At 38.8% G+C, this 16,657-nt stretch overlaps 1 protein-coding gene across 2 annotated transcripts in view; it reads left to right on the forward strand.

The window, feature by feature from the left end:
• EFEMP1 (EGF containing fibulin extracellular matrix protein 1) overlaps positions 1-16,657 on the forward strand; it is a 48,856-nt gene that overhangs the window by 841 nt on the left and 31,358 nt on the right. For both annotated transcript variants that reach the window (XM_059828539.1, XM_059828538.1), the window contains 2 exons: positions 2,812-2,860; positions 3,039-3,299. In XM_059828539.1, coding sequence (XP_059684522.1) covers positions 2,812-2,860; positions 3,039-3,299 — 310 coding nt within the window. The remainder of the gene's footprint in view (positions 1-2,811; positions 2,861-3,038; positions 3,300-16,657) is intronic.

The following is a 16,657-nucleotide window of genomic DNA, read 5'->3' on the forward strand; positions in this document are numbered from 1 at the left end:
TGCTTCTGCACTGAAACGGTGGTTTAAAGTTGAAGTTGACGAAATTGAGCAAAACGGGTTACAACTGCCTCTTCTGAAAAGCTTATCTGTGTACTCAGCTTGATGAACTGAACAAAATGACGAGGTTTTAATATTTCTTTTAATCCATTTTCATAAAGACAGGGTCCCTAGGACCTTCATTTGAAATACATGGAATTTGACAGATAATTAGGTCAAACATTCTTTTGTGTTTTTCTTTTGGATATTTCAAGCTGTTTTTAACAAAATGTAAGTACTTCAAAATTCAGTGTTCGTAATGAAGCGTCTAAGTCCTGGAGCGATCACAGGACTTAGTTTCTGAGCTGGTTTTGAGCGGTGGTTTTGCATGGCTTGATACAATTGTACAAGAATACTGGAAACGGGTTCTGCTTGTAACCAAGTGATAGGGTAAGAGATTTAAAGGCCTTTTTGTAAGGCTTTTTTTTTTTTAATCTGCTTGTATTCAGTCTTTGGCTTGCATAATGCATGTCATAGAAGGAGTGGCAATTACATCGGCTTGGGCTGGGGAAAAACCCACATTTTCACATCTGATTACAGTTGTAATCCCTGCAACTTGCTTCATATGGGTGGACCTCTGAATATGTGTACAGACATTAGCGCAATGCCACACAAGCAGAAAATTCTGCACACATGCAAAAAGTTAGAGAACCACAGCCAAAGACTGAGATTGTGTCTTATACAAGTAATCCCACTGAAGTCAGTGGGATGGCTCAAGCAAGTAAATATTGCAGAGTTGGACCTTGTCGTAGAAGATGGGGCTCAAAGAAGCCTCAAGTGAGCATCAGGAAGTCAGTCATAAAATACTTTAACGCTGGGCTTTAGAAGCAATAGATTTTTGAAGGTTGAGAGTACTTCTATTCAGAGGCTTCTGTGATTTTTTTTTTTTTTTAAGTCCCTCTATGTCAGTGGAAACTGAAGATCTAAGTACCTTTTGAAAATCTAGACTAACATAGGGATCCCACCCCCTACCTCTTCCACATGTATTACATGTTCTTCTTAAAAAATGAAGTAGCATTTTCTGATAAGCCTACATAGCTCTGTTTATATCAATGGAAAATTTCTAGCATGCATATATGACTCAGGTTCCTATACTCCATTTTCGAAGAGGTCTTAGCATTTAGGTGCTTCAGTGATCATTAGACTCTAATTGTGTAAAACTACTTAATAACAAAAATCAGCTTTTGGAAATTTTACTCTTAGGATGCTACGGTTTCTCACGTGTACATTGTATTCATTTAGGGCCAAATCCTTTTCTATTGTAAAAGTTCCTTCAGCTGCAGTAATAGATGCACTTGGCCCCTTATAGTTAAGTAGACAGTACTTCTGTTGTGCATTAACAGGAATTGGGTGATTCAGTAAACGCATGAATTAGCTGTTTTCCTTTGGGTTTGCGTTTTCATAGCTACAGTAACGTTGATGTTGTCAACTCAGCATGCAGGCATTCCTTTAGAGATTGAGAATTGTAAGACAGCTTGCTGTCCACTTACCCCTTTGGAAGAAAAAGCCTCCAAAGTTGCAACTCGCTGCTACATTTGGCAGATCGCTGGTGTCACCTGCAAATGAAGGAAATATTTTCAATCCTAATGCTGAGTCAGTGTCCGTTAGTAACAAGTTCCTCAAAATAACTTGAGGCTAGTGCATAGAACAAGTGGATCTTGGCATCAGAAGGTCAAATTTGTCACCTGCATAGTTCCTCTGCAGCAGAGAAGTTGCAACAAGATTTAGCTTGCTTGACTGTGACTAATTACATTAGCCGACTCAATTCTTTTTTTCTATAGGGCCATTAAAGTAATATCCTAAGCAGCATAGGATGCATGTGCACCTACATAGTACAACTCAGTTGTCTCATTGATACTTTAAATGTGTCTGCTGCAGTTGGGAGCATTGTGATACTCTGCTAATTGGTTCCTGGGACTGTCATCTGTGATTAAAATTACTGGACTCCAGACAATTTAATGCTTTTGGGCAGGGAAATAATGAAGATGCCTACCTAACTGCAGAGCAGAATATTTAAAATTCTTCCTGAAGTTACTAGTCTGCGTTGATATGAATAGTTGCTGAGTATAGTCTTGTTTGAATTTTGCAAAGTCTTATATAAATAAGTAGTCCCGCTGTTATGAACTCTGACCATTTATTGTATGTCTCACAATATAAATTGTTCTTCCTAGAATGCAGTTCCTGGAGTCATGTGAATAAAAAGCATGTGAATGAATTTCCAGCTGTCATGGGATCCTTCCCCATTGCTGGAGTGCTAATGGGAGAGAGGATGAGGTACAGGGAGATAGAGGCTCATCAGTCCCTCTGGGAAACGGCCCCAGGAATGAAGGATGTTCACCTTCACAGGATCAAAATTCAGGAAAAACTTGCTTCTTTTTCATAAGAAGATTTTCCTACTGGTCAGCTGGGTCAGTCCAGAGGTTCATTTATTCCAGGATTCAGCCAATGACAGATGCTTTAAAACAGCGTATAGGAACAAGGCAAGGAGAAAGTGATGCTTTTCTCACTTTGCTCCCCAGCCCAAATAAAACCTACGTACTCATAACAAATGGTATCTTAGGAACTTCCTGAGATAGAGGCTGTCTCTGTATATACTTCTTGTTGTTCTTGCACAGCAATGCTGTACCAATAGCCATTTTTCTAGCTTACCAAGGTATGCAAACACTGCATTTCCCTTAGTGTCAAACTTTGAGTTCATTGAAATATGCTTGATTATTTTTCCAAAATAAAGAATCCTTAGTAGCCTCATTTTTATTTTTTTTTTTTTCTCTTTAGCAATGCACAGATGGCTATGAATGGGATCCTGTTAGGCAACGGTGCAAAGGTACAGTAAATAATTTTCAAAGACACACTTGCCGTTGGTATTGTTTAAGTATTATCATTACACACCCTTGTTTTGGACAAGGAGGTGTGCTTGCATGTCTCGTTGTGTTATTTGTATTAATGGCTGTTGCAGAAGGTTCGACTGTTAAAAGCATGACTTGTGTTGTTGCTAACCACAGATATTGATGAATGTGAAATAGTCCCAGATGCATGTAAAGGTGGGATGAAATGTGTTAACCACTATGGAGGATACCTCTGTCTACCTAGAACAGCACAAATTATTGTAAATGAGCGAGAAGAAGCAGCAGCTGAATCCACTAGTGGTCGAAACAACGTCATTCGACGGACTCCAGCTGATCCTCACCGTGCCCCTCCAAACCCAACTCATCAAATTCAGTGTGCAGCTGGGTATGAGCAAAGTGATCACAATGTGTGCCAAGGTAAGCAAGCTGCCGTATGTTTTATTTCAGTATAATTGGAGCGTGTGTGATAACAAATCTAACGCCTGGAAAATGACAGCCTATAACTCTTGCATTCAATAGCATATATTGTTGCACCATTAAACCAGACACGTACATACTTCTTTAAGATACATAAATAAAATACATGCATGTTGTTACTGTTCAAGGTAACAGAACTTGCAATTTGTTGCAGCCTTACAATCTGTTCCATCTATTGCAGGCTAGCAAGTAGAATTAATTCTGTTGTCTGTAGATCCTCAAAAAAACCCCAACCTTAATGCAAGTAAGCAACTTCAGTCAGATGTTTTGTGTTGTATTAAGTATGTCCAGGACAGGCAGTGCTTTGAAAAAAGTAGGCAATGTAGCAAGTCATATTATAGATGATTTCTGAAGATTTTGCAAAACTACGTATTTTTCAGTAAGAGAATGCTGAGTGGAACGAAAAATAACCATCATATGAACTTTTGCGTAGACCACATTGTAATGCAGAAGAATACAGTATTTTTATTATGTATGAGGAATATTTCTCAAGCAGTAGGAACCAAACATCTGAACAGCTTGTCCTCTTCTGATCTCTATGGAAGTAGTTCTACGCAGACCCTGCCAGCTTACTTCCAGTCATAGTCTAGCCAGTCTCTGAAACTATGGCAATGAAGAGCTTTCATCTGAGTGTACATACACCACACACGGTGCCAAAATTCTCAGGGTATTAGCAATGTTAATTGTATGCATTCAGGAACCAGACTCACAAGCACTACTGTAAACTAAGGCCGTTTCATTTATTATTTTATATAAATAGTTTACTCTTATACTTGCTGAAGTAACAAATGTTTCGTCCACTGTTTTGTTTTCTTTCATAAAAATATATTCTACTCCTTGCTCATGAACTTGGTTTTCAAGCATGTTAGTGGGATACCCATGCAAACAGAGGGCAAAACTTGACCCCATGGTTCATCTTTTCCACTTTGTGGCCCATAACAGTATAATCATATAAAATAGTACTTGAGTGACTATAATCAGGGCAAGCTGTAATACACAGTGGTAGTTCCTTTCTCCCTGGTATTCATGTATACAGAACATTATTTATCACTAGTAAGTAAATTCCCTGTCATTCTGAAGCATAGTAATCATCATGGAAGCTGGATAAGTTATTTTTGTAGACAAAGCCTCAGAGTTTCATTTCTGGCTTATCTGCTAATGTTCAACATCTCTGTCACTCTAATTCAAGAACATCAAGTAAAGAACCTACCGCAGGAGGTCAGTACTGTGATCCCCTTAACCCTGAGCGTTCATTTAGGGTTATCAAGGGAAAAGCAATGCCAAGGATGGCAAATGTTTTTTTCCTTAGTTTAACTTGGCGAAGTAGCAGCAGAACCAGGAACAGAATACCAGACTCCTGTGTTTGATCCGGCACTCCGTCCTTCAGGTGATGCTGTGGTACTGTGGCTGGCACTCATCTTTGGTGAATTGCAATAAACTGCTTCAACTTTAGCATGTAACAACATTTTTGTTTGATTAAAAAATGCAAGTAATGCTAGAAAATTTCCAAACGTGAACATCCCTTTTGCTACAATGGCTTTAGGTGTATAAATCGGGGATAGCATAGGAAAGTTTAACACTGTCTAGTACCAATACCTTATATTCCAAATAAAGGTTGAGAGTTAGGGTTAACTTGGAGACTGACAGCTGGTTGAGGTTTTTGTTTTGTTGAGGAGAAGATTAGTGGTGATCCATTGCTGCTATTTTACTCCATGCTCTGGCTTCCTGAAACTTGCAACTAAATATTTATATTCAATTCACAAATCTTTGGTTAATTTGTAACAACTAACTGTTGTTGTAGTACCAGAACTTTTTAACTAGCAGACACACAAGCCATGGTGAAATCTTGGGTTTGACTGAATCAGAGTTTTGCTACTAATTTCCTCATGCCAAAATTTCAATCTAACTGCAGAAAGCATGGAAATATTAGTGTTTAAAAGCTGAAATGTATTGTACTGAATGAATTCCAGCTGGAAAAAGGGTAGTGGACAGTGTGCTTGAAAGAAAGGATAAAAGACTTTTGGAGCACTTAAAGCATGCATTCAACTTCATGATTCTTCATGCTTTTCACTGCTGAAAATATCTTATAAAAGATAATCTTGATCAGCAATGGTCCCACTGTGGATTTATTTAATTATGGTTAAAAGACTTTGCTATGATAACTGCTGGAGGCTCCTAGGGAGTGTAACTTACACATATAGTCACACTTAAGCTTGTTTTATTGTTTAGTAAATCAAATATGAAGTCCAGCTCCTTCTAATTGTTTGCAGATGTATGACATTTTCCTTCCAGTCCAGCAGCACTAAGTATTTTATAACCAATGTGAAAGTGTGGAGACCTCTGTTTAAAACAATAACATGCTCTGAGGAGCTGTATTACTGACATCATACCAGAGTATGAGGGGCCTTCTGTTTTAAAACAAATGTCCACTCCCTTTTTAAACATTGAATAGTGAGGGTATGATAGGCCGAACACACTCATATTCGTTTCTGTGCTTGGAATAAACACGCATAAATGACACTAGTCCTGTTGGACTTCAGGAGGCTTCAGTGATGTGCTGAGCTTCATCGTTAGGTAAAGCATGGTGCAGTGTGGCCAGATCCTATTTCTATTGACAGGAACGAGAAACATTCAGAGAGGCGCATGATTCTCTGCACTTCTTAATCTACCAAAATGTGGCCATGTGCCTGAGTTACAAAAGATTCTTAATACCTTCTTAACTTCTGACCTGAAGAAAACAAGTGACAACCACAATATTTATGTGTTGAGAGTTTTCTGTCTGCCATGCATGCTGGTATTTATTTGAGACCACGTAGCACATGAATAGCACAGATGGCAGCTTGATAGTGAAGCACACTGCCTTGCAGAAGACAACTCCATGGACACGACTACAGTTTCATGTGATATACATCATTTTTATAACTATTAGTCATCAGAAATATGTTCTTGGATAATTGTGTTGATGTTAGAAGTATGGGTAGCAAATATTTCCTGGGAAATTCTTAAGATACTATAGGTGAGCAGTAAGTGCCAGGAACCCCCAAAACTGATCAAAAGGTGAGGGGAGGTTATTCTGGAGGAAGGTCTCTTATGTAGAATATGTACAGAGCACTGAGTTTTGTGCTCCAACTTAAAACACTTTAACTGTATCTTAAATTCTGAGTTTATGACCTTAACTAATCTTCCCTCTCCCTGTCTCTGTGTAGTCAGTTCCCACTTCACTGTCACTTCTAAATTTGCCTTTAACTCAGAGGGCTGCTGAATTGGTCGCTAAGGTAGATTCCCATACGTGGCACCTGCCAGCACTTTCAGGAAGCCACTTAGATGTTCTGACCTGTCATTGCAAGAGCATCACTCGAATTGGGAAAAGCAAAAAAACCAGTGAGAGATATTTTTAAGCAAACTACTGAGCTAATATTCACAGACACTTCTTGCCTGATGAAAAACATAAATAGCTGTACTCTGTTGCCTCATACAAGACTGGATTGTGTTTCTACTGTATTGTTAGGCTCTCTGTGATTTGAGTCTGCTCCTATTGAAGTCAAAAGAAAATCACCCAATTAATTCAATTTTGTCAAATCTAGTCTGCAAGAAACTACTAGCTTTTCCTAGGACGTTAATGACATTTGAATGAAAAAAAGACCAAGCAAAGGTACCAAATAACCTGTAAACTTGAGAAGGGAAGAGAACTTTTTTTTGCCTTCTTATCATGCTGGCAATACAAGGAATAAAGTAAACAGACTTTTTTGCTCCTCAGCTAGATTAGCTTCCTATATTTCTCAGGTCTCCTTTGTGCTACTATGACTGTAAAATACAGGGAGGAGAAAGGTTGTAATAAAAGATATCAAAGCTTTCTTATGGAAAAGAGAGACACATTTTCCAGATAGTTCTGCCTAGGCTCAGTGGACGTTGGTTGCTTTTTTCTTCTCTGTGGGGGGAGGAAAGGAATGAACTTGATTTCTATGCTGTGGTTATTATTCCCCTGCAAAATAATTTTAGGAATCTCTTCATTGGTAGGGGTTAGGGGTTTTTTTGTTAAGTTTTCTGGTACTTTTCAAAGTAACTTATCATACTCAGTCTAGGCTTTACCTTAAGAAGTTACCTTAGCCTAAATCAGTCAAATAAGCTTAAATTCTGGATCTCTAGATTGCTCTTTTTTTTTTTTTTTAAAGGAGGGAGGGACAAGGGGGAGCAGTTCATGATGTTTTGTTTTCCATACAAAAATCACTTTCTATTTTTTTTATATATATGTATATATACCAGGGATGTGCAACTACCATATAAAGGACATAAAAATTGGGTAAGCGCAGGTGCACTCAGCCTGGCCCTTTGCAGAACCAGTTCAGGTTGGAGAGTTTGGGCGTGCCTCTGGCAGGGTGCTCTTCACTGACATTTTGGCTGGGGTGCAGACTGCACTTCTGAAATGCACCTCCTAATGAGCCACACTTAACGTGCTTTGATTTGCCTCACTGAGCTGTCTTGGAACATGCAAACCAGATCCCGTTCAGATGAAACTAAACCTGAAATGCACTGCGGGAGTGCTGCTAATACGCCACAACCACTAATGAGCATTCAGGCTCCAGGACCAGACTAGAGAGACCCTCAGAAATGCATGTACATTGGAGCCTCTGCACCAACTTCTAATCTGCTCATATGGGTCCATGCTGTTTACTAGTATAGACATAACCTAAAATACACCTATAATAGTTTCTTAGGTTGGCCCCAGAAATGTTTTGGGGAGCTTTTTGTAAAATAATGCCTGTAGTTAGAAGAGCACAGTATCCCAAGTTTTCCCACTTCTTGTATTTAAGGAGTAATGCTTTCAGGACTAGTTTGAAAAGACCCTGAGTTGTGACAAGTTTAGTTCCAGAGTTGTTCCTCTCAACAACACAAGACTTGTTTAGTTTGAGGAAAGGATGAGGAGAGAGGCTGTGGTAGGAAAAATAACATCTAGTTATCTGGTTTAGGATGTCATTAGTTCATCAAAGTGCTTACTCAGGCATAGTTCATGTGTACATATGTTTGCTGCAGTACTCCAGCAAGTGGAGAATACTTGTTGCCAGCAGTAGCCACCCTAAGAGACTGACCTGGTTACACTGCCATTTGAATACTAATTACTTGGAAAAGCCATAGGAATTTTGCAGGTCTAAGAGAATCCACAGAAGGATACAAGCTGACATTTTCACAGCTCTTTGTACTGAGTGTTCATAGACGCCAATTAATTTCTTGTACATTTGGGTACATCATGCAGAGATCATCTTTCATCAGCCCATCCTGAACCAATTGTTCAAGCTGTTAATCTGTGAAACCGCTGTGTTTTGCTGCAGAGTGCGCCTTTCTGGAGCATCTCTTTAATAGCCTTGAGGGACCAGAGGGGAGGTCACAAAAAAACATCTTGTTTTGAGGGCCCAAGGGCCTGGTTTTGGGCATTTTCAGAATTTGGCCACTCTGAATCATCTTCCCATCTGTGCTATTTGCACAGCTGTGAGTGTCATGTCAAGACCTTGGATAGATATTCTCTATTCTGTCTGACCATTTTACTGTGAACATCCATCACAAGCATAAATACTAGCAGCTGCTTTACTTCCTTTAGTTACTTACTGCTTTTCCATTATTCTGACCATTATTCTGACCCCTGCAGGAATATGCTCACTATGTTGCAGCTAAAGATTCATACCATATGCTAATCACGCTAAGCATCCTAGATTCAGGCAAGCTTCCGAAAGTTGTATTTACCTTAGCTTCTTGAATTGTGATTATGCAGGCAAGCACTAGACTTTAAGTTTAAGTAAACTCATTAGCAGTTCTCGTGGCTTCTTATTCAAGAAAAATGGGATCATACAGTAGTCGCGTCGACTGCCACACTTTTGGGTTTGATTTGTTGATTGTAAAGCCTGTTTGCTTAGTAGCTCTAAGGCAGCTAATGTTTTGACAGACAAAACATAGCAAATGTATTCAGAAGGCACGTGGCCTGAAGAAAGTCCAAACCTCCAGCCATCTGTCCTCCTTCAGAATTTCACTCTCTAAACTGGAGGTCTCTCTCATAATGCAATCAGGAATAACACCAGATAGCAAAGGGGAAGAATGTGCTTATATCTGATCCTGACTGGGCATCCCAGTATACTTGGCACCCCATTAAAAGGCACAGAGTATTTATTTATCTCTTCAAGGAATTCCCTGTATCTGTTGCAAACACTCGGACACCAGCATCCTAAAAGTCAGTAAGCCCTACAAGGAATGATAGCTGTCATCTGTTGTATTCAGTAGCATCAGATAGCATAAAACATGATTTGTGGGAGCATGGGCTGGCTTTTGCTCCCTGTTTCAATACCTGCTGTCAATGAATCACAGTCTACAGAGTTGCAGTGGTACAGAAAGTTTCCCTAGCAGTAACAGCAGTGCAAGAGCAACCTGGCAGCAACTTTTAGCACCCTTCTTGAATAATTTTATAGGGATACTATTGCCACTTTGTGGATAGATTATTTCTCCCATACTTCCATGAAGGAATTATAGCAATGTTCTCAACATGTTTGCTTTGAGCAGGTCTGCGGTTATTTCATCCCGGACTACTGCATTATAGTTCTTTAGCCTGCTGAGAAAGGTTGCGTGTTCCCTCCTTTCTCCGCTTGTTTGCTCAAGGTAATTTTCTCTCAACCAACACTTTTTTCTCTGTTTTCAAACCCAATTCCTGCATCAGATTACTTAGTATATAATGGAAATGCTCTTATCTGTGTTTTATTTCCATTTTTGAAGTTTGGGTTACCAAGTCACCTTTTCTAACCCTAGAACATCTCTAAAGGATCTCAGCATTACAGACACACGCTTTTTAAAGGTCCGAGACATTTCTTGACCATCTCCCAGTGATGGGATGCTAATTTAGCAAGCTGGAAAACTAGTTCAAGAGCTGAAGTTCAGAACTGTTATTTTCCTTATTTTGTTCTCTTTCCAAGTGATTTTTGTCATTTCTTTTTCATGCTAGCAAAGGAAGATGATAGCTGCTGTTTGTATTTGCCTTTCTGTATGTGCTGAAGTAGTCCTAAAGGAAGAACAAAGCTTCCTGCAACTACAGAAGTAGTCTCTTTGATTCTTCACTGTACCACCTAGTGATGCCTGTGTTCCTTTGCATATCCTTTACTAAGGAAAAATATCTGCTGCACTATAGCCAAGCAAACCAGCCTCTACCATTACTTGAATTAATTCTGTATGTTGTTTAGGCTTGCTATTTTGCCATTTTCCTATTGTCAAGGACAAGAACATAGTGTAATAGGACCATAGTAGTGAGACATTTTTGGTCTGGTGGAAACCACAATGAGAGTAAGTTTTGACTTCAGCTTACCAGGTTGCATCTTAAACATTCTGGATATTGTGTGGTTTAGTCAACTGTTCTTGTACAGCACTCTGTCATGGCAACCCCTTTGTCCTGTGTGTGTTAACTGAGTAAGAAGTTTTACTTTTTGTTCATGGGTTTCATATAACTTGAGCCTGGCCACCTCCTTTCATTATACTTCAAGAATATTTATTCTTATTTTCCCTCTGTGATGCTTTTTGAGCTATTTTTTCTGGACTACCATCATTTATGCATGTTCTATAATACTTCATACAAGGTTTAAGCATCCTTTCAGCTGAAGGGTTCTTGTCAAAGGGAAGTTTGCCATATACCTGTCATAAAGCTCAATTGCTTCTGTCCACAAGATCAAAAGATCTGAACTTGGCTAGTAAGATCTTATCTCTCTGTATGTGACAAGAATATATGGAATAGGTAATAAGCCATCTAAGGTTCATGGATAAAAAGCATGGTATTTCACAAAGATTATATCTCTTTTCATCTTTAATTTGCTAAGTTTTGTCTTCATAGCAGCCAGAAAGCAATAGTTTTGGAGATAAAGCTATTTGCCATAACTCAATATACAGCAAAATTTAACTTGAAAGAACATATTAAATGCACAAGAATCCTGTTTGTACCTTCTTTCATTTGCATATTAACTTTACTAAAAATACAGGAGGGATTTGCAAATTGCAAAGCTATGAAGTAGTTTAGCATACATGTAGTTTATTATAAAATACCTTTTATGCTCATTCACATTTCTGTTTTATTTGTTGATCTGAAATCATGTTAAAAGTTGGTTCTGTTGTAAGTGTAGTGAAGAAATTTATTAATTTTTGTTATGTATAATTATATGGTAAAACCTGTAGCTTTGAAGCTGAAAAAAGTTGCTAAGAAAACAACCTGTGTTACACACTCTTTTGTAAGCTACTGTGCTAAGAAAAAGTTCTTGAGGCCCAGAAATTAACTAGACCTTTTCTGGCATAATGTATCCCAATCTCTTAACTAGGCATTTTTAGAACTAGATATTCAGTAGACCCTTATCTGTTGCTGTTATTGAATACTTTAAATAAGTAACTTCATATGCCCCATATTCTATTCTGCAGTTAGAAGGTGGGGGGGTGTTTGTTGTTGTGGTTTTTGGTGGGTTGTTTTTGTTGTTGGTTGGTTGGGTTTGGGAAGTTTTTTTGGGTTTTGTTTGGTTTTTGTTTTTTTTTCTTTTTAAACAAAGCTTTCTTATTTTCACTTGTTACTGTCAAAACACTAGTTTTCAGGAGGTGGGAAAAATAATACCTGTTTGGTCAAGGATAGTGGTGATGACCATAGATGGCTAACCACAGAAATAAGTAAAAATCTTAAATAGGATGGTAAAGGATTCAGTGTATGAAGGTGTATCTCCTGGGAAGAGATGTTTACTTTGGGAAGCTCTGAATCTGTCTTTATTATTAACTCCTGATTTAAAACAATCATGCCTTTGAGTGGACATATCTAGGCATCATTTAAGCCTATTTAAAACAGATCTGAAAAGGAGAAGACATGGCTGAGCTTTCTGTTACGAGCTGAATTTAATCTGGAGTAAACTTCTATTCCAATGCATGACCCAATATGATATAAGCAAATCTGTCATTGCACTTGAGCATGTTTAGTCCATGCCTGAACAGATGTTCTACATAGTTTCCTGAGTACAAACAGAACTTGTTCAAGGATTTTTATATGCACAGGCCTGCATAGGTGGGATTTCTGTTAACAGGTAACTGGTCATAATGTGTGCAATCAAACCTCAATAGATGGTGAAAGTAACAAAGAGTACAGTGATTTTCAAGTTTCAAGCCTGAATAGCTTCAGGAATGTTTTTTGTCCATCAACACCAGTAAAATCTTCAGCCTGAGTTTTCAAAGTAATTGGTCACTGTCTACCCATTAATCTTTTATTTCAAAAAGATGGTCTTTATAAAGGAGAACTGGCCTTCTTCTGGCCTCTGAGTGAATAATCCTCTCGTGTACTTCAGTACTATTGACACCTAAATTCCACTACCAGCTGTAACTTGCACCAAAAAAAACCTTTGATAAGTCAAATTGCTGTGTAAAACTGGTGTTTATGCAAAGGTTTAGAAGTTTATTTTTCAATAATTAAAATTCACAAGAGTTAAAGTAATCCAGGAGAAAAAGATAAGACATCTTATGGGATGAAAAAATACCATGATGCCAGAAAAACAGTAATATGGACAATCAATTACTGCATATTTCTTAGCATTAATAAATTAAAAATAAATCCTTGTCAATACTGTAACAGCTGCCTGTTCTAACAGAAGTAGTTAGAATTGGAAAATGCAAGGACTTTTGACAGGTAACAATTTTCTGTGTGGTTTTAAAGAGGTAGCCAGTAAGCTAACATTTAAATAAACTTTTGTATCTTGTAGTATTTAAAGCACTTTCTCAGTAGATGAATTTGTTTTCAAGGGACTTTCTTATCACAAAGTTCTCCATATGGCTTTTATATGATAATGGTGAATCAGATAAAACAACGCATTGCCTGTCACTCTTAGTGCTAGTTAAAAGCAGTAATATTTCAACAGGCAGTGTCACAGTTAGTGCATAGTCACATCAGAAATAAGCAATGCTTTGGAGCACCCACTGATCTGCCCCCGGAGGCTGTGGAAGATACCTTAATTTATTCCTCCCAGTTGTTGTTGGAAAGTGTGCAGAATCCAAAAGTTATTCCCATTTCCCAGGGGTAAAGAAAAAACACATTCTTATCTGAAGTCATTCAGCTCGCATTTACTCTGCATCTAGATCTTCCACAGTCTTACCTGTCTTAATTTGAGGGATCATGACGGATTTTCTTTCCAGCTCACTTTCTGCATGTTACTTGAGTAGAAGAGAGGTTCGGGATGGTTGCAAGACCCTAAGTAAAGACATTGCCAACACTTCTAGGCCCAGTATATTTTACACAGCACAGAGAACACTGTGCAAGCAGATAAAAGTGACAGTCTTAAGTGAGCAACATTGTACTGGTTGAGCACCTCTTGGGCTGCTGGGCTTGCAGAAGCAGGAGAGCATTACAGCTCAAATGAGCCTGAGTTGGAAGAGAGTTGTAACTATCCTCCCAATATGGCTTGTGCACTGCAAGAGTTGGGTGCAGGAGAAAACCACCAGTTTTTCCCCATCATAAACACCATTTGACCATTATTTAAAGAATCCAGAAAATGTATTCGTAAGTTTTAATCTATTATTCAGCATGTGGCAAATTATTATTTTGGGGAGGCGGCTGCTTTTTTTTGTGTTCCAAGATAAAGTATTCCTCTATCAGCAGGCTCTATATGCCTATAAAAAGAAAAAATCTCCATTTCTAGAAGATATCTTTATGGAAAAGTTGTTTTGTTATGTATTTAAATCAAAATGTTCTCTCCGTTACGATTACACTCAAATTTCAGTATTCACCGTTAAGAGAATCTCTTCCTTACTATGTATGCAGATTTATAAGGCTCCAGGCACCTTTGAAATAAATTGAAAGCACAGCCATGTAATAAAGCCAAACCCAGAAACTAGCCAAGGAGATCCACCCAGCAACACCCTCGAACACCCTCAGCCTCTTCCCCTAAGCACAGCTTTAGAGCACTAGTCTTGATCTTGTCTCCACTTTCTCCACCCTCGTGAAAGCTTCCTGGGGGATTCCCCAGCTAGCAGAGAAGCCGGAGCTATGCGAGTGGCTGTTCGTGGTGCAGAAACAGTTCACTTGCTTGATTTTCTTACCTATCAAACAGCTCATGAGGAGTGCGGCTGTTTGCAATGCTGCTCAGCCCATTTCGAGGGGAACATTGCAAAATAAGAGCAGCTCACAGCAGGAAAAAGCAACAGTTAGGAGACAAGGAGAGATTTTAACAACTGAGAAAAGATATAAGCATGGCAAAACCATACAGAAGTAACAAAGGGGTTGGAGAATGCAGACTTGCAACTGCTGTCTCCCACTTTGAAACATAGCAATTCAAAACTTCATTTACGATAGGCGGTATAGTCAGAGGACCCCAGAGAAGGAAATGCTTCCTGAACTCACTGCTATAGGATATGAGTGATGCCAACAATTTAGGAACTTAATTAAACAAAGATCTGGACATTTTATACAGTGAGACCAGAAGTTAAAAACACCCAACTTTTGAAAGGGATAACAAACTTCATTTATATGTTTAAGGCAATCTTTAATTATTAAAGAATGTTAGGATGAGGTTAATTGTTAGAAAGTAGATTGGCAATATCTGTACCCTTCTGAGGTATCTCATGCCCAATTTGAGAAAGCATAATGGGTTAAATTTTCCTTCTTTCTGCATTTGGTGACTGCTACCTGTGGATTGAGCATAGAGCCCATTCCCTGGAGCTTTGATTAATTGGTCTGGTGGACATCAGATGTTCAGTATCATAATGGAACCATTCCCTGCCCTACAAGCTGCAGAAGGTTGAGACTTTTTTTTTTTTTAAGAGCCCAAATCAGTGTAATTCTGTTGAAAATTAAAACCATTGGGAAATTCAGACAAAAATTCTGTAATTCTCACAAAGTGATGTATAAATAATCTGATCTGAGTGTTAGCTGTCAAATGCACTTTAAAACATTTCTGTATCAAAAATAAAGCAAGTATTAATATTAGAACATTTTCATCATAGGAATCACACTTTGTTGTTGGGGGGAAAAGCATGCAATCCTGAAATTCAGTGACATCATTTTGTACTGCCACAGCTTTCAGGGGCCTTACTTAGGCTCCATTCTTCTGGACAACTTATGCATGTAGAAGGAAATCTGTGCTGCTTTGAACAGCTTAGTGGTGCATGCACTTGTGTACCTTAACAAGCACACACTTCACACAACACTGTTGCTGTGTTTAGTGTTGCATTTGGGACAAAAGCAGCAGCAACTTATATCATTCTTTGCATTTGATTCTTTGTTTTAATATCTGTTATGTCCAACCTAGCCAAAAACTGGCCTCAGCAAATTCTGGCTCGTAGATGCTGTGGGAGCCCCGGGGGCTCCATACACATGCCTCATCTGTGACCAAACAGGGGCTAAGGAGCCATTTCACAGCGCCTTGTCCTCAGGGTGGAGTCACACTCCTATGACAGCTATGATCAGTAGGCTGAAAGCAAAATATTAAAGAGACCAAAGGGACCAACTGGGATTTTCACAGACCAAATGGCCACTCAGGGGGTTCAACCAGAAAGAATTATCTTCAGTGTCTAAAAATATGAAAAATAGCAGAAAGGCGACACAAATGTTTTTTTAATTTGGCCATAACATTCCAAGCGGGACAGCCATGGGATCTGCCTGGATCAGCTCAAGAACGTCTTTGCAGAACACCGCAGAAGCTCACGCAACCCACCAACTAACACGCACTCCGGCTTTATGGCATAAAGTTACAGAACCGTCTCTGTCACACAAATTCAGAGTCAAGACAGCATTACTGTCCCATTGGGATGCAATTGGGATGGGCTGGGTAGACAACAGCCCTTAAAGACAGAAATGATAATATGCACGTTTTTCCATTCCTATCATTTGTCCTTAATTTGAAAAATTAAATACTTATGTCCCATTGTTAACTATTCTTAGCACTAATTTCACAATTTAGCCCAGTGATGACCAAATGGCTTCCTTACAGGTTTTTTTCTCTCAGTTCACAGCTGTCCTGAATTTATTTAGTTTGGTGCTTAGGTTGCATAAAAAAAGTTTTGTGACTCAGCCTCCATAAATGTTTTAATCAGAAACCTCACTTGACTCAACTACTGCCTGAAGAACACTATCTGTAAAAAGTCAGAAGAAAGAAAGGTAGTACGGTTCACCATTCTGGTTAATAGCTTGGAGTGTATTTAGAGCATCATAGAACAATTCAGGTGAGAAGGGATCTCAGGAGGTCTCTAGTCCAACATCCTGCTTAAAGCAGAGCCAGCTCTGAGATCAGACCAGGTTCATCAGACGCTCGGACTAGGGAGGT

The sequence above is a fragment of the Gavia stellata genome, chromosome 23 (assembly GCF_030936135.1).
Source record: "Gavia stellata isolate bGavSte3 chromosome 23, bGavSte3.hap2, whole genome shotgun sequence".
In the NCBI taxonomy this organism is placed as follows: Eukaryota; Metazoa; Chordata; class Aves; order Gaviiformes; family Gaviidae; genus Gavia; species Gavia stellata.